This window comes from Anopheles merus, chromosome 2R, assembly GCF_017562075.2.
Source record: "Anopheles merus strain MAF chromosome 2R, AmerM5.1, whole genome shotgun sequence".
Taxonomy (NCBI): domain Eukaryota; kingdom Metazoa; phylum Arthropoda; class Insecta; order Diptera; family Culicidae; genus Anopheles; species Anopheles merus.
In genome coordinates this window covers 56154743-56179285 of record NC_054082.1, presented here as the reverse complement: position 1 = coordinate 56179285, position 24543 = coordinate 56154743, and the positions used below count along the sequence as shown (strand labels likewise).

The following is a 24543-nucleotide window of genomic DNA, read 5'->3' as shown; positions in this document are numbered from 1 at the left end:
TGAAGCTTTTTCATCCAGCTGTCAAAACTTTCCCACGCTTTTTGATCAAATGTTCTGGACGAATCGACCTCTGTATTATCCCAAATAGCCAGCTCGTACTTTATAGCTGATTTGGGGCTGTTTAACGAAAAATCGTTCCGATGTCGTACTTTGTGGCTGATTAAGAGATAGACGGTACTTTGCGGAACTATGGAGCTTTTTAACAGGCACATGGTACTCTTTGGAACTTTGCGGCTGATTAGCACTATGTGTAAGGTTCATGGTGGAACTTGAAGGCTTGTTAAGAAAGCGTACGGAACTTGGTGGAACTTTATAGCTTTTTAATGCATGACATCGGTACGAGATGGCTCTTGTCAAAGTGTCAAAGACGGACGCTGGCAATAATCTGATTGCTGCTGCACAAGTTAGATTCGTTAATTGAAGAATGAATATTGAGTGAAGTGATTGTGAATTATCAGTAAATTGTGTAAAATTTTGTGAAATTCATCAATACAAAAGATTTAAAAATATACATGTGTGTTTAAATGAAACAAATCTTGTTCTTTATTTCATCGATGACGCTTGCTTGAAAATAAAACACAAAGAAAAATAATCCCTGGCATCGTGGCATAAGGAAGCTGCTTAGGCGCTGTTTGAAAAACCCACATAGAACTTTGATGCTGTTTATCTACTGCAAAAGGCGAATTAGAGCAGCGATCTTTAGCGTGCCAAAATGAGCTGCTTAAGCAATTCTGGCTATTTGGGATATAGACTTTGGAGTAAACCAATGAAGCTATCGAGCTTTCGTTTTTTTAATGAATTTGATTTTCCAGTCGTTTAAGCTTAATCTATGGCACTTGGGAAACGCAGACGATATAGCTTGTGACCGTAGCAATAGACGATGCGCAATCTCAGATTGCGCATATATTTATCTGTCAAACGGGTCGGTTTGATATATTTATCTGTCAAAAAAAAATTATATATCTCGGACATATGATCTTGAAAATTTATGCGCAATCTTGGCGCAATCTGAAATTGTATGGAAATGACGTTTATAGCCCAGGGTTGGCTACGCGAAATGACATATATTTTGATAAAACGAATATATGCGCAATCTGAGATTGCGCATCGTGTATTAATACGGTTACATGCCGAGGAGAATTCTCTCATCGAAAATGCTGTCAGTCGCTGTCAAAGCATGCTGTCAGTTATTTTCTCAGCTGCATTCTCGGTGTATGTAGAAACGCTCTGTAACCGTATTAATACACGATGCGCAATCTCAAATTGCGTATATATCCCAAATAGCCAGCTCGTACTTTATAGCTGATTTAGGGCTGTTTAACGAAAAATCGTTCCGATGTCGCACTTTGTGGCTGATTAAGAGATAGACGGTACTTTGTGGAACTATGGAGCTTTTTAACAGGCACATGGTACTCTTTGGAACTTTGCGGCTGATTAGCACTATGTGTAGGGTTCATGATGGAACTTGAAGGCTTGTTAAGAAAAGGTACTGAACTTGGTGGAACTTTATAGCTTTTTAATGCATGACATTGGTTCAAGGTGGCTCTTGTCAAAGTGCCAAAGACGGACGCCGGCAATAATCTCATTGCTGCTGCACAAGTTAGATTCGTTAATTGAAGAATGAATATTGAGTGAAGTGATTGTGAATTATCAGTAAATTGTGTAAAATTTTGCGTAATTCATCAATACAAAGGATTAAAAAATATACACATGTGTTTAAACGAAAAAAATCTTGTTGTTTATTTCATCGATGACGCTTACTTGAAAATAAAACACAAAGAAAAATAATCCCTGGCATCGTGGCATAAGGAAGCTGCTTAGGCGCTGTTTGAAAGACCCACATAGAACTTTGATGCTGTTTATCTACTGCAAAAGGCGAATTAGAGCAGCGATCTTTAGCGTGCCAAAATGAGCTGCTTAAGCAATTCTGGCTATTTGGGTAGTCATTATTATGTTTTTTAAAAAGGTGTTTTTAAAATTTCGCTTCACATAAATTTGATTTGTTCTAATTATAGCAAGAAAATATTAATTTAAAAAGAAATGAACACAGAAAAAAGATAATAAAAATTAGGATTTGAACACACGCTTTCTCGGTTCGGAACTAAAAGCGTTGTCACTACTCTAGTTGGCAGTTACATTAGTGAGGGTGCAAAACCAGTATATAAACAAGCTAAGATGGCGGCAAGTTATCTGTTCTCGTTGAATCAAAAAGTTGAAAGATTTCGAAGAGATCCCGTTTCAGCCGTGAAAGTTTCGGTTGAAATCTTTATTCGCCTTCTAAGGCGACTAAGGCCTTAAATGCCTTCTGAATGCCTTCAAAGCCGTTTAATGCTGGTAGGGCGGCGAACTCGTTCGACGAAAAACATTCGTCGCTCATGAGTGGACAGGGTTGTACCACTAGGTTGGCCAGTACAAAATCTATACGGTTTTTCTATTTTTTTATCTAGAGGGCTATGAAATGAGTGAAAATGAGTGTCGCGGCGAACGTTCCCAGGAACGAACGAGTTCGCCGGTACGGCTGAATACCAGCATATATGTCCGAGATATATAAATTATTTTTTTGACAGATAAATATATCAAACAGATCTGTTTGACAAATAAATATATGCGGTAACGAACTTTTGACTACTTGTCAAATCGTTCTACACTACGGGACCTTGTTCCTACACAGGCTTTGCGCGCAACTCGAGAACATACTGTACTCCGTGTTCGATACTTATGACATTTCTAATGCACCTTCTGTTGTCCTATACCTTTTCCATTGTGCAATGCCAAATTGTCACGCAAAAGATTAGAAAGTCCAAAACAGACCAACAAACAACGTCAAACAGAGCTCGTAATAAACAAAGGTTGGCCACGGGGAAAGTGGTTTGCTCTCCGTAATTGCCACCACCGTGGTGTCGCTGTGCAGTGAATAGTGAAAAAAAGCAGGAAGAATCGGTTGATAAAAAGCTGGTTAGTGGTTTAAAGATGGGCACGACACAAAAAGGATGATTTATTTCCGTGAATAACCATAGAACCCATCATCTAGATTGTGCCATACGTTGTAACTAGTGGGAAAGGAAACTAAAAATACTTACCTTTTGTTACATTTTACGAATGACCGCGCTAGTACAATTAGTGTCAGGAGAAAGATAAAAGTATAAAGTGAAAAGTGAGCACTGAATCGTGTCGTTTTCACACGTTGATGCTTTTATTATTTATGTAAAGCCCATTGGATGATTGGAAAGAAATGCCAGAACGGAAGAAACTTTTCCGGATGAACACAAATAATCGACTCAATGTGCGATAATCTAACCATGCCGATTCGTGGTACATTTTTTGTTAGTTCCGTAATCAGCTCCGCTCTATAAGCTAGCAAAGTTGAAGTATTTTTTTCATTCAAGTTATGTCGCTTTTTGTCGTTGTTGGCATGAAACCGCCCTATAGGAACCATCACACGCATTTCATTGGCTTCAGATAGAAGAATGTGTGTAATGGGCCTCAAAAGCTGAAAAAAGGCACTAGCGGAGGCATTCGGGCGAAATATTGACGCAATGATTATTTTCACCCAACGTGCCATAGTGAATCTGAGACCGAACACCACAACAGGATGTGAGCGAGCAGCAGCCAAATAGATTCAAGTATGCTCTCTTGCCGCTGACTTGATAATGATTTCCATCAAATCTAAGAAGGCTGGTTGGTCACAGATCGTGGTATACGCTGTCTAGATTGCTGGAGCTCATCCAGAAAGAGGAACTGATTTGTATCATTTCTCTTATCAAGCCTACACCGAGGTTCGTTGATTGATCCGTTGAATTGTTCGTTCGTTTTGGTGCAGTCTTCTTTGCAACTGCGTAACGTTGGCTGCTGACTATGTTTAAGTGGAGCGTGATGAGTCATATTTGCTTCCGCAAACGGTTACTTCCTTGGTAGTGAGCTACATTTGCGACAGTTGGACAGCCACATTGCAAAGAACACCAGTATGTTTCTGATAATTAATACGTAGTGGTGTTGATAAGGCGATTTTTATCGACAATGAGTGTGAACTTCATGCATAATTGCGATAAACTAACCTGCGACGTGTCGATAAAAAGTGCTTGGTCTGTTCATGAACGGTAGTAATTCAACTACCGATAATAGCGATTTTATGCAACGAAGGGTTTTGCAGAAATATTGTTTTTGTGTCCTTAAATTTGAATGAGAATTTTTAAACTCTTTAACAAATGTACTACCGGTAAAATATCGCTTGCTGAATTTAATCTGGAACGATAAGCAATGGGGTGTGTTATCAGAAAAAGACTGCCTCGTAAATCTCAGCTTACCTCTGCTACTAAGTGCAACATTCTTAGAACGTTTTGTGGAGAGATGTAGCCGGTATTACCGAATCGGATTTCCGGATTGCAGTTAGTTTAGTGGGTTCAGTAGGTTTCGATTTTCGATAAATCATGTGCAATTTCGATTTTATGCAACGAAATCATAGCTCGGGTTTAGAACTCGTTGATCCAATTTGATTCGTGAATGGAGTAGTATGATACATAACTAATATCAACCAGAAGAGTCAAAGATCTATTTTTACAGGTGTACCAGCAATAATTCTTAATAATGTTTTTTTTTTTTAATATTTTAGGAACATAAACGTCAGCCGTACTAACATGGATTATGCAAACTTCCCCAACTTGACCAGTGTTTATTCACCCAACCGTGAGGCGTGCCTTGTATTGAACAAAACCAAAATTTTGATAAACCTCTATGAAGGCATCCCGGAAACCTTGCTGCTGAACGTGATTGCGTGGTTTTTCCTAATACTGCTGTTCACACTACTCCGCCAGCAGGCCTGGGACTATGGGCGGCTGGCGCTAGTGAACAGCCATGGAGAGAACAAACGCTGGACGCAACTCTTCTATGCCCACGGCAACGTGCCTGGTGGTGGTGGAGCGATGAATGGTTCCACCGAAACGTCAGATACGCTCAACAGTCTCAGCATTGATCGTGGTTGCTTTTCATGGATTGTGGCCACCTTTCGGCTGACGAAAGAACAAATACTTACGCACAGCGGCCCGGATGCTGTACACTATCTATCTTTTCAGCGACATCTCATCGTGGTGATGGGCATTATGACGGTGATCTCGATAGCCATCATACTACCGATCAACTTTTCTGGCACACTGAGTGGTGATAAGAACTCGTTTGGACACACAACGATTTCAAATCTCGAACCAGATTCGCCGTCGATGTGGGCACACGTCGTGTTTGCGATCGCCTACGTCCCGATGGTGGTGTTGATAATGAGGCGTGCTTCGGGCCGCAACGCTTTCAAAACGGCACCGACGCGTACAATCATGGCGACTAATATTTCGCAAGGGGACTGCAGCAAAACCATCATACGAACCTACCTACAGCAACTGTTTCCGGACGTGACGATCGAAGACATTCAACTTGCATACAATATTTCAAGCCTAATCAAAGCGGCAGAGGAGTACGAGCGAACGGTCGATGCTCGGATCTACTGTGAGGCGCACCGCAACCGTGACGCGATCCAGGCTCAACCATCTTGCTTCAGCTGCGAGAAGGTTGACGCATTGGAGTACTATAAAGACCACGAGGTACAGCTGGCCGGGGAGGTAGCCCGGATGCGTGCGTCGGCGCTCAACGAGCCACTCGGAATTGCATTCGTCACGCTGAATTCGGCCCACGAGGCACAACACGTAATGCTACACTTTAAACCTGGAACGTATCGAGAGTGGAATCTGTCCTTCGCACCTGCACCATCGGATATATTTTGGGAAAATCTTAACATCGATACCGCCCAGTGGTACTGCAAGTGGGCGACGGTTAATTTTGCGTTGTTTTTGTTCCTCTTTTTCCTTACAACGCCCGTCATTATCGTGAATCAGCTGGATACGCTGTCGCTGACGAAAAATACCACAACACAGATTAGCAAGATCAGCCCGCTGGTGTCAGAATTTCTACCGACGCTACTGCTATGGTCCTTGTCCGCATTGATGCCGGTCATCGTTGCATACTCGGACACGTGGTTGTCGCACTGGACTCGTTCGCGCCAAAATTATCTCATCATGACGAAAACATTCGGCTACCTTTTGTTCATGATATTGATTTTACCGTCCCTCGGATTGACAAGTGCCCAGGCACTGCTGCAATGGACGATTGAATCAAACGACACGTACCGTTGGGAATGCATCTTCCTCCCGGACAAAGGTGCGTTCTTTGTGAACTATATCATCACCGCTGCGTTCATTGGTACCGCCCTCGAGCTGATACGTTTCCCGGATCTCATTTGTTATCTTTGGAAGCTGGCAACGGCCAAGTCTAGAGCTGAAACACCTTACATCAGGAAATCTATCCTTATTACGTTCCCGTTCGGTATTCACTATGCTTGGATGGTGATGGTGTTTACGACTAGCACAGTCTATAGCCTTGCTTGCCCGCTGATCATGCCTTTTGCTATGGTGTACATCACATTGAAACACTTTGTCGACAAGCATAATCTATTTTTCGCGTTCGCACCATCCAATATGATCAGTCAAGGTAGTGGAGGTAAAATTCACAGCACCGCCGTTACTATGACCAAATTTTCGGTGGTTCTGCTTTTGATCATCATGGCAGCATTGGCCGTGGTGCGCACTGGACAGGTTGAGCTTCGTGCTGTCGTACTGATCCTTGCTCTGTGCGCCACTCTCGTAATGTTCGCATGCATGTCACCGATTAAACGGTGTACCACAAAGCCACTACGCATCGTGGAACTGGATGGACCGGCCCCGATCTACGTGGCAGATGTTTTAATCAACAGAAGAATGGTATCAGATAGCCCGTCCCATCTCAGCTACGGTTCTGACACGACTATGAACATTGTGATGAATGATGCCGATGTCAGTGTGACTGCATAGAGCACATCCTCCTTTTCCTTCCATATCTTTCCCCTGTACACCCGTTTTATGCTCTCCTCTCCCGTGGTCGTAGGCATGATCGAAAGTGATATTAAATGTTAAGCCAACTAGATTGCTTACAATGCAGTATTCCGTGTTTCATGTATGTGCAGAACCGGAACCTAATCAGCTCAGATTTTCTGTTAGCTATCTTCACCGTGGTTGTAAATTGGTTTGTATGGGCACACCGCTTTACCACTAGACTTTTTGTGCAAGTCTAGAATGACACAAGCTCTAAACAATAGTTGCGATCGATCAAACCATTTGGAGTACAGATTTTCTTTGTTTAGTTTGTGGTGAATGTTTTGGTCAGCTTTTATGTATGCTTTATGATTATCATTTTTGTATCTCTTGGATCGAAACCAATTGCACATTTAGTTTTATGTTAATAATGACTCAGTATACCAGTAAAATTATTAGCAAAATTGTGTTGTCCACATTCCCAAGAACGTGTTATTCTTTCTATGCTATTCGTGTTATAATTTGTTAACAAATTATTTTTTGATTTATTAGCCTGCAGAACCAATCGATGGAGAGAAAAAAACTCCACTCGGCGAGCAAATGTGATCTTGTGCAAATAAACATTTCCTGTCCACAGTAATAAAAGCGTACAGTGAAGGAAATGTTGACTCCAGACTTGTATGTTATTTGTAAGAGATTTATATAACTTAAGGAACAATAAAACTTGTACTAATCCAAATGTTTGACCAGTAAGAATATTGACTTTCATTGCACCATAACAAAACGCTAGTTAAAGCCACTTGACAATTTAACCCTTTACACAGTCTCGCAATTTTAATTAATAACTTTGGCACTTTCTGCAAACCGTTGCTTTACACAAAAAATGATTTGCAAAATATGCCATAATCATTGTTTTATCTCCCTCCCCCTCCCCCACGCGATGATTGAATCGAAACGGAGAACAAAAGTACAGGAAGAGCCTCACTCCGGAAAATCACTGAATAAATAAAATACACGAATTGTTTTTTATCAAAATTTTCAACTACGCAATGGGAAGAATGGGCGTAAAAGTTATATGAACATTTTAAATGATAAAAATCAGTAGGTAAACTGAAAATCAGCTAAAAAATAATATCCTTTACGGTGAGGGTTAGCGGTAGGCAGTTGTCGCTCATCGTACACAATAGCCGAGACAAAATGTAACGCGAGAGCAGCTTAGCACAGCCAAGACCCACTGCTAGATGATTCGAGCTCGTATTCGACCAGTCTCGCGTGCAATCGAGCACACACTCGATGTGGCTCGAGTAGGTTCGAGTAGGATCGAGTAGCTTGTGGAGCATTCTAGAAATTGTATGGTTTGATATATATAGCCGTGTTTCGAGCAGTGAGCGTCATTCAGAAAATAACAAGCAAAGAGTAAAGAGCGAGCTATCGTGAACTAGAACGTGGTGAACCAAACAAATTGAAATAGTGAATTATCACTCAAGATACACAAACGTGAACAGTTTTTCTGCGCTATCAGTGAAGAATTTCAGTGCATACAGTATAATAGACACAGCATTGACAAGATGCCTTCTGCAATTGGAATCGATCTGGGCACGACCTATTCGTGCGTGGGAGTGTTTCAGCACGGCAAGGTGGAGATTATTGCCAACGACCAGGGCAACAGAACCACACCGAGCTATGTTGCGTTTTCGGACACGGAGCGCCTCATCGGTGACGCGGCCAAGAACCAGGTGGCCATGAACCCCACAAACACAGTGTTCGATGCCAAGCGACTGATCGGACGCCGGTATGACGACCCTAAGATTCAGGCCGATATCAAGCACTGGCCGTTCAAGGTGGTCAACGACTGCGGCAAGCCGAAGATTCAGGTGGAATTCAAAGGAGAGCGCAAGACGTTTGCACCAGAGGAAGTCAGCTCGATGGTGCTGACGAAAATGAAGGAAACGGCCGAAGCATATCTGGGACACTCTGTGAAGAATGCGGTCATCACGGTTCCAGCGTACTTCAATGACAGCCAGCGACAAGCCACGAAGGATGCCGGTGCGATCGCGGGCCTGAATGTGATGCGAATCATCAACGAACCGACGGCGGCCGCATTGGCTTACGGTTTGGACAAGAACCTGAAGGGCGAGCGCAACGTGTTGATCTTCGATCTCGGCGGAGGAACGTTCGACGTGTCCATTTTGACGATCGACGAGGGCTCTCTGTTCGAGGTACGAGCCACAGCCGGTGACACACACCTGGGAGGCGAAGACTTCGACAACCGAATGGTGGGCCATTTCGTGGAGGAGTTCAAACGCAAGTTCAAGAAGGACGTGTCCAAGAACGCCAGAGCACTGCGACGCTTGAGGACGGCATGCGAGCGAGCGAAGCGGACGCTTTCCTCCAGCACGGAGGCCACGATCGAGATCGATGCCCTCATGGACGGAATCGACTACTACACAAAGATCAGCCGAGCACGATTCGAGGAGCTGTGCTCGGATCTGTTCCGCTCGACACTGCAACCGGTGGAGAAGGCCCTGTCGGATGCAAAGATGGACAAAAGCTCCATTCACGACATCGTGCTGGTAGGTGGATCGACCCGCATCCCGAAGGTGCAGTCGCTGTTGCAGAACTTCTTCTGCGGCAAGTCGCTGAACCTGTCGATCAACCCGGATGAGGCGGTAGCATACGGTGCGGCCGTCCAGGCGGCTATTCTTAGTGGAGACAAGGACGAAAAGATCCAAGATGTATTGTTGGTCGATGTGGCTCCGTTGTCGCTTGGAATCGAAACGGCCGGCGGAGTGATGACGAAGCTGATCGAGCGAAATTCGCGCATTCCGTGCAAACAGACGCAGACCTTCTCGACCTACGCGGACAACCAGCCCGGAGTGTCGATTCAGGTGTTTGAGGGCGAGAGAGCCATGACAAAGGACAACAATCTGCTGGGCCAGTTCGACCTATCAGGCATTCCGCCGGCACCGCGCGGTGTGCCAAAGATTGAGGTAACCTTTGATCTGGACGCCAACGGTATTCTGAACGTATCGGCGAAGGAAATGAGCACCGGCAAGGAGAAAAACATCACGATCAAGAACGACAAGGGCCGCTTGTCGCAGGCGGATATCGATCGCATGCTGGCCGAGGCGGAGAAATTCCGCGAGGAGGATGAAAAGCAACGGGAGCGAGTCGCGGCTCGCAATCAGCTCGAGGCGTACTGTTTCAGTCTCAAGCAAACGCTAGAATCAGCCGGCTCGAAACTGAGCGAAGGCGATCGCAAAACTATCGAGGAACGGTGCAACGAGACACTGCGCTGGATCGACGGCAACAGTATGGCAGAGAAGGAAGAGTACGATCACAAAATGCAGGAGCTGACGCGGGCTTGCAGTCCGATCATGACGAAGTTGCATCAGCAATCGGGAGCCGGTCCATCCCCGACTAGCTGTGGCCAGCAGGCTGGCGGGTTCGGCGGACGCGCGGGCCCCACGGTAGAGGAGGTGGACTAAGATGATGAAGAAGGCAGGAGTAGATTAGATGACAGTATTGCAAAGCGGCCATTATCGTAGGCGGAGACTGGCCCCACTCAAAAGAAGACTGTGTAAATATGTGTAAGTTAGACAAATAGAGAATAATAACATAATGTAATTTATTGTATCAGCAAGTAAGTTCCTCGTTGAATAAAAAGAAAATTGAAACTAGATGTTGCAGTGCAATGCAATGTTTTAGCAATCAGAGCGATATCACACAAATTTGGGAATGGGGATCGGTTTACCATTGAATTGAGCATCACAAAATTATGTTAATTCCCTTATCACACCCTGTGAACAACTTAAACTATATATTTTGATTGAAGTCAGGCAATATAGTTACTTATCTCGATTAGGTAGCATATTTGACTTTGTAGAGTATTGTCATTGTAACCAAACACTTATTTTAGTCAATTGTTTACAGTTACTGTTATTATGTATGTTATTATTATGTCCATTTAGGGCTTGAACCCATGTTGTTTAGTCGTCACAGGGTTATGCAAGATAATTTCGGGGGTATTTAGGAACTTTAGGATGTTTGCCGTTAGGGGCGGTCCCATAGTACAGTCGTCTACTCGAACCACTCAATAAGATGCCCGTCATGGGTTCAATCCTAGAATGGACCGTCTCCCCGTAGCAAGGATTTGACTATCCGGCTGTGTGGTAATAAATTATGTATAGGCCGGCATGTCCGCGGCATGGACGTTACGCCAAATAGAAGAAGAAGAAGGATGTTTGCAAAGGATGTTGGAAAAAACAACGTATATTTCCAGGTGACGTTTAAGATTCACAATTAGATAAACTGTTTCAGAACTCATGTTGATCCATAAAACTTTGTTCGAAGTGGACTTTTCAACACTTGATCGTCCAGGCGATCATAGAAACCCGGAAGGGGTTTCCCTTACTGGACATGTTGGAGTTTAGAACCCTTAACTTGGGTAGGGGGACATAACTAAACTCTAGAAATAAATTGGAAGGCGAAGTTTTTAGGCAGCGTAACATCCTATCTTGACAGTCCGATCGAATCTGTTCTCTTGCTATCGGAATTGGTTTTATTTATACTTATTAGATGTTATTTACATTTGGTTACATTTGGTTTTGGAATGTGTTTTTGTGCTAATTAAAGGTTATTGATATGAGGTGCAATTTATACATTGTATCGGAGTGAGGTGCCGGTCTAATGGTACAGTCGTCAACTCGTACGACTTAACAACATGCCCGTCATGGGTTCAAGCCCCAAATAGACCGTGCCGCCATACGTAGGACTGACTATCCTGCTATGGGGGGAAATCAATAAGTCACTGAAAGCCAACCCCACAAGTGTGTTGGCAGGCCTTGACCGGCATCGGTTGTTGAGCCAAAGAAGAAGAAGATCGGAGTGAGGTGTCTGTCATGTTGTGCCTATGCTGCGCTTTTAGTGTTTTTACAAATGTTCTGGAAAGTTTCAACTGTTCTAGCCAAGGAACCGGTGTGTTCGCCGGTCTTTGCATACGCTGCGTTTTCAACGATAAGTTGCTATGTGTTCTCAGTTTGTCTGCTTTGCTGTGGTGACGCTTGAATTGCTTATGCTGCGCGTTTCGGTTTTTTTTCGATAAATGTGTCTCAATTGTTTTTTTTTTCTATTAACGGTATGGTCTGGGTGTGTTGCTATCGTGTGGATTGATTTGCTTATGTTTTATAATGAATGTGTTGCAATGGTGTGATTTGGCTTTCCGAAGTGTGTTACAATGTATCTATAATTGATAGTATGTATTATAATAAGTTCTGTATAACAGATATGCTACACCTCCCCCCCTTTAATAGAATAACGTAATGAATCACAATGATTGAAGTTATTCTCCTGTGTACTCAATTAGTCTGGTTTGTGTACTGTAGAGATTTTCTTTGATGTATTGTTTTGTATTACGTAATTAGGCCCTTGTTCACTTACTACTGTGTTAAATGTAGGTTTTATCTATTTTTTTCTGTTTTCATTTTCCAAATTTACCTGATCTCCTATCTGCATAATGATCGGCACTGTATTTCAATTTAAGATTTGATGTCTTTTATGCTTTGCTTTTATCAAATTTTCTCTGCCTATTTCGTTTGATTTTTGGAGTTTATATTTCATTTCGAAATAATAATCGTCAATATAATAAACTGGTTCTATTTTTGTTTTGAATATATCTTGTGGTAAATGTGCTTTTCTTCCAAACACTAGTTCGTATGGTGTGTAGTTTGTGTATGTGTGTTCTGTTGTATTGTAAACAAATTCGTAAAATTTTGTCCAATCGTCCTAGTCATCATGATGTTCGTTTGTATAACTTCTTAGGTATTCGTTTAGACATCTATGATTTCTTTCTAATGATCCTATTGTCTGTGAATGGTAAACTGTACTAAAAGTCTGTTTGATTTTAAAGATTTCTGAGACTTTGTGTAATATTTCATTGTTATATTCTAGTCCTTGATCTGATTTTAATTCTATAAATGTTCCATGAATGCTCTTGCTATAGTATTTGCTTTTTTGTTATGGATAGGTGTTACTACGATGTATTTTGTTAAGTCACATTGTATGGTTATTGCATACCTGTTGTTTTTGTTAGTTTTTGTTAGTCGTCCAACTGTTGTTGATTGAAATTTTGTCAAAAGATTTTGTCGGTCTTGTAGTTACAACTGTTTCTTCGTTAGTATGTCTAGTCGTCTTATTAACTAAACATGCCTTACAATTTCTTACGTATTTCTTGAAATCATCTTTCATATTTTTCCATTTGTTTTTATCCCTTATTTTCTGGTACAGTCTGTACTGGGCTCCCGAAGGGGTCATATGATAATCTGAAATTCTGTTGTTATCCATCTAGTTGGAGTAAACAGGATTATTTCAAACTTGGTAATGGCTCTGTTGGCGATCTCCTTAATAGTTTGTTGGGAATATTCTTTGAATAAATGGTCTTCTTTTGACCATGCTAGCTTGTTTCTTCTATATTGCTTTGCGATTTTGCACATTTCTAGAACAGCAAACTCTAGTGCTTTACCATATGATTGGTTGTATATTATGAATTCAACGTTGTTCTTATTTCTCTGTGTACATATTTTCAATACCTTTCTCACTTTTGAAGGTCTATCTGTTTTCCACATCGCGGGGTGATCAGTCCCTGTTGTTGCGTTTGTTTATATTAGTTTGCGCGTTATTTTTCTTAACCATGGGTCTCGTATTAACCATTAAAATCGTTTTGGATTTTGGTATTGATTCCTTTAGGTCATCCGAGCTCACAATTTTTGGGAAAAGCACACACCCATAATGAAATAATGACAAAAAGAAAATAAAAGAAAATAACTTGGACTCTTTCTGCAAACCGTTGCTTTACACAAAAACTGATTTGCAAAATATGCCATTATCTTTGTTTATTTCCTTCCCCCTCCCCCACGCGAAACGCAGAACAAAAGTACAGCAACAGCAGTCTCACTCCGGAAAATCACTGAATGGGTTAAAATGAATAAATAAAATACACGAATTGTTTTTTATCAAAATTTTCAACTACGCAATGGGAAGAATGGGCGTAAAAGTTAAATTAAAATTTTAAATGAAAAAATCAGTGGGTGTACTGAAAATCAGCTAAAAAATAATATCCTTTACGGTGATGGTTGACAAAGGAATGGCCATAGCTGCAATCCGTAGCGGTAGGCAGTTGTCGCTCATCGTACACAATAGCCGAGACAAAATGTAGCGCGAGAGAATAAATAAAATACACGAACTGTTTTTTATCAAAATTTTCAACTACGCAATGGGAAGAATGGGCGTAAAAGTTAAATTTAAATTTTAAATGAAAAAATCAGTGGGTGTACTGAAAATCAGCTAAAAAATAATATCCTTTACGGTGATGGTTGACAAAGGAATGGCCATAGCTGCAATCCGTAGCGGTAGGCAGTTGTCGCTCATCGTACACAATAGCCGAGACAAAATGTAACGCGAGAGCAGCTTAGCACAGCCAAGACCCACTGCTAGATGATTCGAGCTCGTATTCGACCAGTCTCGCGTGCAATCGAGCACACTCTCGATGTGGCTCGAGTAGGTTCGAGTAGGATCGAGTAGCTTGTGGAGCATTCTAGAAATTGTATGGTTTGATATATATAGCCGTGTTTCGAGCAGTGAGCGTCATTCAGAAAATAACAAGCAAAGAGTAAAGAGCGAGCTATCGTGAACTAGAACGTGGTGAACCAAACAAATTGAAATAGTGAATTATCACTCAAGATACACAAACGTGAACAGTTTTTCTGCGCTATCAGTGAAGAATTTCAGTGCATACAGTATAATAGACACAGCATTGACAAGATGCCTTCTGCAATTGGAATCGATCTGGGCACGACCTATTCGTGCGTGGGAGTGTTTCAGCACGGCAAGGTGGAGATTATTGCCAACGACCAGGGCAACAGAACCACACCGAGCTATGTTGCGTTTTCGGACACGGAGCGCCTCATCGGTGACGCGGCCAAGAACCAGGTGGCCATGAACCCCACAAACACAGTGTTCGATGCCAAGCGACTGATCGGACGCCGGTATGACGACCCTAAGATTCAGGCCGATATCAAGCACTGGCCGTTCAAGGTGGTCAACGACTGCGGCAAGCCGAAGATTCAGGTGGAATTCAAAGGAGAGCGCAAGACGTTTGCACCAGAGGAAGTCAGCTCGATGGTGCTGACGAAAATGAAGGAAACGGCCGAAGCATATCTGGGACACTCTGTGAAGAATGCGGTCATCACGGTTCCAGCGTACTTCAATGACAGCCAGCGACAAGCCACGAAGGATGCCGGTGCGATCGCGGGCCTGAATGTGATGCGAATCATCAACGAACCGACGGCGGCCGCATTGGCTTACGGTTTGGACAAGAACCTGAAGGGCGAGCGCAACGTGTTGATCTTCGATCTCGGCGGAGGAACGTTCGACGTGTCCATTTTGACGATCGACGAGGGCTCTCTGTTCGAGGTACGAGCCACAGCCGGTGACACACACCTGGGAGGCGAAGACTTCGACAACCGAATGGTGGGCCATTTCGTGGAGGAGTTCAAACGCAAGTTCAAGAAGGACGTGTCCAAGAACGCCAGAGCACTGCGACGCTTGAGGACGGCATGCGAGCGAGCGAAGCGGACGCTTTCCTCCAGCACGGAGGCCACGATCGAGATCGATGCCCTCATGGACGGAATCGACTACTACACAAAGATCAGCCGAGCACGATTCGAGGAGCTGTGCTCGGATCTGTTCCGCTCGACACTGCAACCGGTGGAGAAGGCCCTGTCGGATGCAAAGATGGACAAAAGCTCCATTCACGACATCGTGCTGGTAGGTGGATCGACCCGCATCCCGAAGGTGCAGTCGCTGTTGCAGAACTTCTTCTGCGGCAAATCGCTGAACCTGTCGATCAACCCGGATGAGGCGGTAGCATACGGTGCGGCCGTCCAGGCGGCTATTCTTAGTGGAGACAAGGACGAAAAGATCCAAGATGTATTGTTGGTCGATGTGGCTCCGTTGTCGCTCGGAATCGAAACGGCCGGCGGAGTGATGACGAAGCTGATCGAGCGAAATTCGCGCATTCCGTGCAAACAGACGCAGACCTTCTCGACCTACGCGGACAACCAGCCCGGAGTGTCGATTCAGGTGTTTGAGGGCGAGAGAGCCATGACAAAGGACAATAATCTGCTGGGCCAGTTCGACCTATCAGGCATTCCGCCGGCACCGCGCGGTGTGCCAAAGATTGAGGTAACCTTTGATCTGGACGCCAACGGTATTCTGAACGTATCGGCGAAGGAAATGAGCACCGGCAAGGAGAAAAACATCACGATCAAGAACGACAAGGGCCGCTTGTCGCAGGCGGATATCGATCGCATGCTGGCCGAGGCGGAGAAATTCCGCGAGGAGGATGAAAAGCAACGGGAGCGAGTCGCGGCTCGCAATCAGCTCGAGGCGTACTGTTTCAGTCTCAAGCAAACGCTAGAATCAGCCGGCTCGAAACTGAGCGAAGGCGATCGCAAAACTATCGAGGAACGGTGCAACGAGACACTGCGCTGGATCGACGGCAACAGTATGGCAGAGAAGGAAGAGTACGATCACAAAATGCAGGAGCTGACGCGGGCTTGCAGTCCGATCATGACGAAGTTGCATCAGCAATCGGGAGCCGGTCCATCCCCGACTAGCTGTGGCCAGCAGGCTGGCGGGTTCGGCGGACGCGCGGGCCCCACGGTAGAGGAGGTGGACTAAGATGATGAAGAAGGCAGGAGTAGATTAGATGACAGTATTGCAAAGCGGCCATTATCGTAGGCGGAGACTGGCTCCACTCAAAAGAAGACTGTGTAAATATGTGTAAGTTAGACAAATAGAGAATAATAACATAATGTAATTTATTGTATCAGCAAGTAAGTTCCTCGTTGAATAAAAAGAAAATTGAAACTAGATGTTGCAGTGCAATGCAATGTTTTAGCAATCAGAGCGATATCACACAAATTTGGGAATGGGGATCGGTTTACCATTGAATTGAGCATCACAAAATTATGTTAATTCCCTTATCACACCCTGTGAACAACTTAAACTATATATTTTGATTGAAGTCAGGCAATATAGTTACTTATCTCGATTAGGTAGCATATTTGACTTTGTAGAGTATTGTCATTGTAACCAAACACTTATTTTAGTCAATTGTTTACAGTTACTGTTATTATGTATGTTATTATTATGTCCATTTAGGGCTTGAACCCATGTTGTTAAGTCGTCACAGGGTTATGCAAGATAATTTCGGGGGTATTTAGGAACTTTAGGATGTTTGCCGTTAGGGGCGGTCCCATAGTACAGTCGTCTACACGAACCACTCAATAAGATGCCCGTCATGGGTTCAATCCTAGAATGGACCGTCTCCCCGTAGCAAGGATTTGACTATCCGGCTGTGTGGTAAAAAATTATGTATAGGCCGGCATGTCCGCGGCAGGGACGTTACGCCAAATAGAAGAAGAAGAAGGATGTTTGCAAAGGATGTTGGAAAAAACAACGTATATTTCCAGGTGACGTTTAAGATTCACAATTAGATAAACTGTTTCAGAACTCATGTTGATCCATAAAACTTTGTTCGAAGTGGACTTTTCAACACTTGATCGTAGGGGGACATAACTAAACTCTAGAAATAAATTGGAAGGCGAAGTTTTTAGGCAGCGTAACATCCTATCTTGACAGTCCGAACGAATCTGTTCTCTTGCTATCGGAATTGGTTTTATTTATACTTATTAGATGTTATTTACATTTGGTTACATTTGGTTTTGGAATGTGTTTTTGTGCTAATTAAAGGTTATTGATATGAGGTGCAATTTATACATTGTATCGGAGTGAGGTGCCGGTCTAATGGTACAGTCGTCAACTCGTACGACTTAACAACATGCCCGTCATGGGTTCAAGCCCCAAATAGACCGTGCCGCCATACGTAGGACTGACTATCCTGCTATGGGGGGAAATCAATAAGTCACTGAAAGCCAACCCCACAAGTGTGTTGGCAGGCCTTGACCGGCATCGGTTGTTGAGCCAAAGAAGAAGAAGATCGGAGTGAGGTGTCTGTCATGTTGTGCCTATGCTGCGCTTTTAGTGTTTTTACAAATGTTCTGGAAAGTTTCAACTGTTCTAGCCAAGGAACCGGTATGTTCGCCGGTCTTTGCATACGCTGCGTTTTCAGCGATAAGTTGCTATGTGTTCTCAGTTTGTCTGCTTTGCTGTGGGGACGCTTGAATTGCTTATGCTGCGCGTTTTGGTTTTTTTCGATAAATGTGTCTCAATTGTTTTTTTTCTATTAACGGTATGGTCTGGGTGTGTTGCTATCGTGTGGATTGATTTGCTTATGTTTTATAATGAGTGTGTTGCAATGGTGTGATTTGGCTTTCCGAAGTGTGTTACAATGTATCTATAATTGATAGTATGTATTATAATAAGTTCTGTATAACAGATATGCTACACCTCCCCCCCTTTAATAGAATAACGTAATGAATCACAATGATTGAAGTTATTCTCCTGTGTACTCAATTAGTCTGGTTTGTGTACTGTAGAGATTTTCTTTGATGTATTGTTTTGTATTACGTAATTAGGCCCTTGGTCACTTACTACTGTGTTAAATGTAGGTTTTATCTATTTTTTTTCTGTTTTCATTTTCCAAATTTACCTGATCTCCTATCTGCATAATGATCGGCACTGTATTTCAATTTAAGATTTGATGTCTTTTATGCTTTGCTTTTATCAAATTTTCTCTGCCTATTTCGTTTGATTTTTGGAGTTTATATTTCATTTCGAAATAATAATCGTCAATATAATAAACTGGTTCTATTTTTGTTTTGAATATATCTTGTGGTAAATGTGCTTTTCTTCCAAACACTAGTTCGTATGGTGTGTAGTTTGTGTATGTGTGTTCTGTTGTATTGCAAACAAATTCGTAAAATTTTGTCCAATCGTCCTAGTCATCATGATGTTAGTTTGTATAACTTCTTAGGTATTCGTTTAGACATCTATGATTTCTTTCTAATGATCCTATTGTCTGTGAATGGTAAACTGTACTAAAAGTCTGTTTGATTTTAAAGATTTCTGAGACTTTGTGTCTCAGATATTTCATTGTTATATTCTAGTCCTTGATCTGATTTTAATTCTATAAATGTTCCATGAATGCTCTTGCTATAGTATTTGCTTTTTTGTTATGGATAGGTGTTACTACAATGTATTTTGTTAAGTCACATTGTATGGTTATTGCATACCTGTTGTTTTTGTTAGTTTTTGTTAGTCGTCCAACTGTTGTTGAATGAAATTTTGTCAAAAGATTTTGTCGGTCTTGTAGTTACAACTGTTTCTTCGTTAGTATGTCTAGTCGTCTTATTAACTAAACATGCCTTACAATTTCTTACGTATTTCTTGAAATCATCTTTCATATTTTTCCATTTGTTTTTATCCCTTATTTTCTGGTACAGTCTGTACTGGCCTCCCGAAGGGGTCATATGATAATCTGAAATTCTGTTGTTATCCATCTAGTTGGAGTAAACAGGATTATTTCAAACTTGGTAATGGCTCTGTTGGCGATCTCCTTAATAGTTTGTTGGGAATATTCTTTGAATAAATGGTCTTCTTTTGACCATGCTAGCTTGTTTCTTCTATATTGCTTCGCGATTTTGCACATTTCTAGAACAGCAAACTCTAGTGCTTTACCATATGATTGGTTGTATATTATGAATTCAACGTTGTTCTTATTTCTCTGTGTACATATTTTCAATACCTTTCTCACTTTTGAAGGTCTATCTGTTTTCCACATCGCGGGGTGATCAGTCCCTGTTGTTGCGTTTGTTTATATTAGTTTGCGCGTTATTTTTCTTAACCATGGGTCTCGTATTAACCATTAAAATCGTTTTGGATTTTGGTATTGATTCCTTTAGGTCATCCGAGCTCACAATTTTTGGGAAAAGCACACACCCATAATGAAATAATGACAAAAAGAAAATAAAAGAAAATAACTTGGACTCTTTCTGCAAACCGTTGCTTTACACAAAAACTGATTTGCAAAATATGCCATTATCTTTGTTTATTTCCTTCCCCCTCCCCCACGCGAAACGCAGAACAAAAGTACAGCAAGAGTCTCACTCCGGAAAATCACTGAATGGGTTAAAATGAATAAATAAAATACACGAATTGTTTTTTATCAAAATTTTCAACTACGCAATGGGAAGAATGGGCGTAAAAGTTAAATTAAAATTTTAAATGAAAAAATCAGTGGGTGTACTGAAAATCAGCTAAAAAATAATATCCTTTACGGTGATGGTTGACAAAGGAATGGCCATAGCTGCAATCCGTAGCGGTAGGCAGTTGTCGCTCATCGTACACAATAGCCGAGACAAAATGTAACGCGAGAGCAGCTTAGCACAGCCAAGACCCACTGCTAGATGATTCGAGCTCGTATTCGACCAGTCTCGCGTGCAATCGAGCACACTCTCGATGTGGCTCGAGTAGGTTCGAGTAGGATCGAGTAGCTTGTGGAGCATTCTAGAAATTGTATGGTTTGATATATATAGCCGTGTTTCGAGCAGTGAGCGTCATTCAGAAAATAACAAGCAAAGAGTAAAGAGCGAGCTATCGTGAACTAGAACGTGGTGAACCAAACAAATTGAAATAGTGAATTATCACTCAAGATACACAAACGTGAACAGTTTTTCTGCGCTATCAGTGAAGAATTTCAGTGCATACAGTATAATAGACACAGCATTGACAAGATGCCTTCTGCAATTGGAATCGATCTGGGCACGACCTATTCGTGCGTGGGAGTGTTTCAGCACGGCAAGGTGGAGATTATTGCCAACGACCAGGGCAACAGAACCACACCGAGCTATGTTGCGTTTTCGGACACGGAGCGCCTCATCGGTGACGCGGCCAAGAACCAGGTGGCCATGAACCCCACAAACACAGTGTTCGATGCCAAGCGACTGATCGGACGCCGGTATGACGACCCTAAGATTCAGGCCGATATCAAGCACTGGCCGTTCAAGGTGGTCAACGACTGCGGCAAGCCGAAGATTCAGGTGGAATTCAAAGGAGAGCGCAAGACGTTTGCACCAGAGGAAGTCAGCTCGATGGTGCTGACGAAAATGAAGGAAACGGCCGAAGCATATCTGGGACACTCTGTGAAGAATGCGGTCATCACGGTTCCAGCGTACTTCAATGACAGCCAGCGACAAGCCACGAAGGATGCCGGTGCGATCGCGGGCCTGAATGTGATGCGAATCATCAACGAACCGACGGCGGCCGCATTGGCTTACGGTTTGGACAAGAACCTGAAGGGCGAGCGCAACGTGTTGATCTTCGATCTCGGCGGAGGAACGTTCGACGTGTCCATTTTGACGATCGACGAGGGCTCTCTGTTCGAGGTACGAGCCACAGCCGGTGACACACACCTGGGAGGCGAAGACTTCGACAACCGAATGGTGGGCCATTTCGTGGAGGAGTTCAAACGCAAGTTCAAGAAGGACGTGTCCAAGAACGCCAGAGCACTGCGACGCTTGAGGACGGCATGCGAGCGAGCGAAGCGGACGCTTTCCTCCAGCACGGAGGCCACGATCGAGATCGATGCCCTCATGGACGGAATCGACTACTACACAAAGATCAGCCGAGCACGATTCGAGGAGCTGTGCTCGGATCTGTTCCGCTCGACACTGCAACCGGTGGAGAAGGCCCTGTCGGATGCAAAGATGGACAAAAGCTCCATTCACGACATCGTGCTGGTAGGTGGATCGACCCGCATCCCGAAGGTGCAGTCGCTGTTGCAGAACTTCTTCTGCGGCAAATCGCTGAACCTGTCGATCAACCCGGATGAGGCGGTAGCATACGGTGCGGCCGTCCAGGCGGCTATTCTTAGTGGAGACAAGGACGAAAAGATCCAAGATGTATTGTTGGTCGATGTGGCTCCGTTGTCGCTCGGAATCGAAACGGCCGGCGGAGTGATGACGAAGCTGATCGAGCGAAATTCGCGCATTCCGTGCAAACAGACGCAGACCTTCTCGACCTACGCGGACAACCAGCCCGGAGTGTCGATTCAGGTGTTTGAGGGCGAGAGAGCCATGACAAAGGACAATAATCTGCTGGGCCAGTTCGACCTATCAGGCATTCCGCCGGCACCGCGCGGTGTGCCAAAGATTGAGGTAACCTTTGATCTGGACGCCAACGGTATTCTGAACGTATCGGCGAAGGAAATGAGCACCGGCAAGGAGAAAAACATCACGATCAAGAACGACAAGGGCCGCTTGTCGCAGGCGGATATCGATCGCATGCTGGCCGAGGCGGAGAAATTCCGCGAGGAGGATGAAAAGCAACGGGAGCGAGTCGCGGCTCGCAATCAGCTCGAGGCGTACTGTTTCAGTCTCAAGCAAACGCTAGAATCAGCCGGCTCGAAACTGAGCGAAGGCGATCGCAAAACTATCGAGGAACGGTGCAACGAGACACTGCGCTGGATCGACGGCAACAGTATGGCAGAGAAGGAAGAGTACGATCACAAAATGCAGGAGCTGACGCGGGCTTGCAGTCCGATCATGACGAAGTTGCATCAGCAATCGGGAGCCGGTCCATCCCCGACTAGCTGTGGCCAGCAGGCTGGCGGGTTCGGCGGACGCGCGGGCCCCACGGTAGAGGAGGTGGACTAAGATGATGAAGAAGGCAGGAGTAGATTAGATGACAGTATTGCAAAGCGGCCATTATCGTAGGCGGAGACTGGCTCCACTCAAAAGAAGACTGTGTAAATATGTGTAAGTTAGACAAATAGAGAATAATAACATAATGTAATTTATTGTATCAGCAAGTAAGTTCCTCGTTGAATAAAAAGAAAATTGAAACTAGATGTTGCAGTGCAATGCAATGTTTTAGCAATCAGAGCGATATCACACAAATTTGGGAATGGGGATCGGTTTACCATTGAATTGAGCATCACAAAATTATGTTAATTCCCTTATCACACCCTGTGAACAACTTAAACTATATATTTTGATTGAAGTCAGGCAATATAGTTACTTATCTCGATTAGGTAGCATATTTGACTTTGTAGAGTATTGTCATTGTAACCAAACACTTATTTTAGTCAATTGTTTACAGTTACTGTTATTATGTATGTTATTATTATGTCCATTTAGGGCTTGAACCCATGTTGTTAAGTCGTCACAGGGTTATGCAAGATAATTTCGGGGGTATTTAGGAACTTTAGGATGTTTGCCGTTAGGGGCGGTCCCATAGTACAGTCGTCTACACGAACCACTCAATAAGATGCCCGTCATGGGTTCAATCCTAGAATGGACCGTCTCCCCGTAGCAAGGATTTGACTATCCGGCTGTGTGGTAAAAAATTATGTATAGGCCGGCATGTCCGCGGCAGGGACGTTACGCCAAATAGAAGAAGAAGAAGGATGTTTGCAAAGGATGTTGGAAAAAACAACGTATATTTCCAGGTGACGTTTAAGATTCACAATTAGATAAACTGTTTCAGAACTCATGTTGATCCATAAAACTTTGTTCGAAGTGGACTTTTCAACACTTGAACGTAGGGGGACATAACTAAACTCTAGAAATAAATTGGAAGGCGAAGTTTTTAGGCAGCGTAACATCCTATCTTGACAGTCCGAACGAATCTGTTCTCTTGCTATCGGAATTGGTTTTATTTATACTTATTAGATGTTATTTACATTTGGTTACATTTGGTTTTGGAATGTGTTTTTGTGCTAATTAAAGGTTATTGATATGAGGTGCAATTTATACATTGTATCGGAGTGAGGTGCCGGTCTAATGGTACAGTCGTCAACTCGTACGACTTAACAACATGCCCGTCATGGGTTCAAGCCCCAAATAGACCGTGCCGCCATACGTAGGACTGACTATCCTGCTATGGGGGGAAATCAATAAGTCACTGAAAGCCAACCCCACAAGTGTGTTGGCAGGCCTTGACCGGCATCGGTTGTTGAGCCAAAGAAGAAGAAGATCGGAGTGAGGTGTCTGTCATGTTGTGCCTATGCTGCGCTTTTAGTGTTTTTACAAATGTTCTGGAAAGTTTCAACTGTTCTAGCCAAGGAACCGGTATGTTCGCCGGTCTTTGCATACGCTGCGTTTTCAGCGATAAGTTGCTATGTGTTCTCAGTTTGTCTGCTTTGCTGTGGGGACGCTTGAATTGCTTATGCTGCGCGTTTTGGTTTTTTTCGATAAATGTGTCTCAATTGTTTTTTTTCTATTAACGGTATGGTCTGGGTGTGTTGCTATCGTGTGGATTGATTTGCTTATGTTTTATAATGAGTGTGTTGCAATGGTGTGATTTGGCTTTCCGAAGTGTGTTACAATGTATCTATAATTGATAGTATGTATTATAATAAGTTCTGTATAACAGATATGCTACACCTCCCCCCCTTTAATAGAATAACGTAATGAATCACAATGATTGAAGTTATTCTCCTGTGTACTCAATTAGTCTGGTTTGTGTACTGTAGAGATTTTCTTTGATGTATTGTTTTGTATTACGTAATTAGGCCCTTGGTCACTTACTACTGTGTTAAATGTAGGTTTTATCTATTTTTTTCTGTTTTCATTTTCCAAATTTACCTGATCTCCTATCTGCATAATGATCGGCACTGTATTTCAATTTAAGATTT

General features: G+C 43.2%; 4 protein-coding genes across 6 annotated transcripts; all 4 read left to right on the top strand.

Moving 5' to 3' along the window:
* Nucleotides 1–2788: 2788 nt before the first annotated feature.
* On the top strand, nucleotides 2789–8177 carry LOC121587986 (calcium permeable stress-gated cation channel 1). Of its 3 annotated transcripts, none has more exons than XM_041905413.1 (2): nucleotides 2789–2955; nucleotides 4610–8029. In XM_041905413.1, exon 2 carries the CDS (start codon nucleotides 4635–4637, stop codon nucleotides 6885–6887), a length of 2253 nt encoding a protein of 750 aa, XP_041761347.1. In that variant the 5' UTR covers nucleotides 2789–2955; nucleotides 4610–4634; the 3' UTR covers nucleotides 6888–8029. The 3 variants fall into 3 exon arrangements, with proteins under 3 accessions (XP_041761347.1, XP_041761349.1, XP_041761348.1); XM_041905415.1 differs by lacking the exon at nucleotides 2789–2955 and adding an exon at nucleotides 3667–3776 and having other exon boundaries at nucleotides 4610–8177; XM_041905414.1 differs by lacking the exon at nucleotides 2789–2955 and adding an exon at nucleotides 3798–3962 and having other exon boundaries at nucleotides 4610–8030.
* A 101-nt stretch (nucleotides 8178–8278) lies between these two features.
* On the top strand, nucleotides 8279–10569 carry LOC121587987 (heat shock protein 70 A1-like). Its single transcript, XM_041905417.1, has one exon. It carries the CDS (start codon nucleotides 8456–8458, stop codon nucleotides 10373–10375), a length of 1920 nt encoding a protein of 639 aa, XP_041761351.1. The 5' UTR covers nucleotides 8279–8455; the 3' UTR covers nucleotides 10376–10569.
* Nucleotides 10570–14512: 3943 nt separating this feature from the next.
* On the top strand, nucleotides 14513–16819 carry LOC121589204 (heat shock protein 70 A1-like). Its single transcript, XM_041907928.1, has one exon. The coding sequence runs from the start codon at nucleotides 14706–14708 to the stop codon at nucleotides 16623–16625; it is 1920 nt and encodes a 639-aa protein (XP_041763862.1). The 5' UTR covers nucleotides 14513–14705; the 3' UTR covers nucleotides 16626–16819.
* Nucleotides 16820–20448: 3629 nt separating this feature from the next.
* On the top strand, nucleotides 20449–22755 carry LOC121589203 (heat shock protein 70 A1-like). The gene has a single exon (XM_041907927.1). It carries the CDS (start codon nucleotides 20642–20644, stop codon nucleotides 22559–22561), a length of 1920 nt encoding a protein of 639 aa, XP_041763861.1. The 5' UTR covers nucleotides 20449–20641; the 3' UTR covers nucleotides 22562–22755.
* The last annotated feature ends 1788 nt before the right edge of the window (nucleotides 22756–24543 follow it).

Coding starts and splice junctions, on each gene's coding strand:
- LOC121587986 (XM_041905415.1), top strand. CDS start 4,635: ATGGATTATGCAAACTTCCCCAACTTGACCAGTGTTTATTCACCCAAC.
- LOC121587987 (XM_041905417.1), top strand. CDS start 8,456: ATGCCTTCTGCAATTGGAATCGATCTGGGCACGACCTATTCGTGCGTG.
- LOC121589204 (XM_041907928.1), top strand. CDS start 14,706: ATGCCTTCTGCAATTGGAATCGATCTGGGCACGACCTATTCGTGCGTG.
- LOC121589203 (XM_041907927.1), top strand. CDS start 20,642: ATGCCTTCTGCAATTGGAATCGATCTGGGCACGACCTATTCGTGCGTG.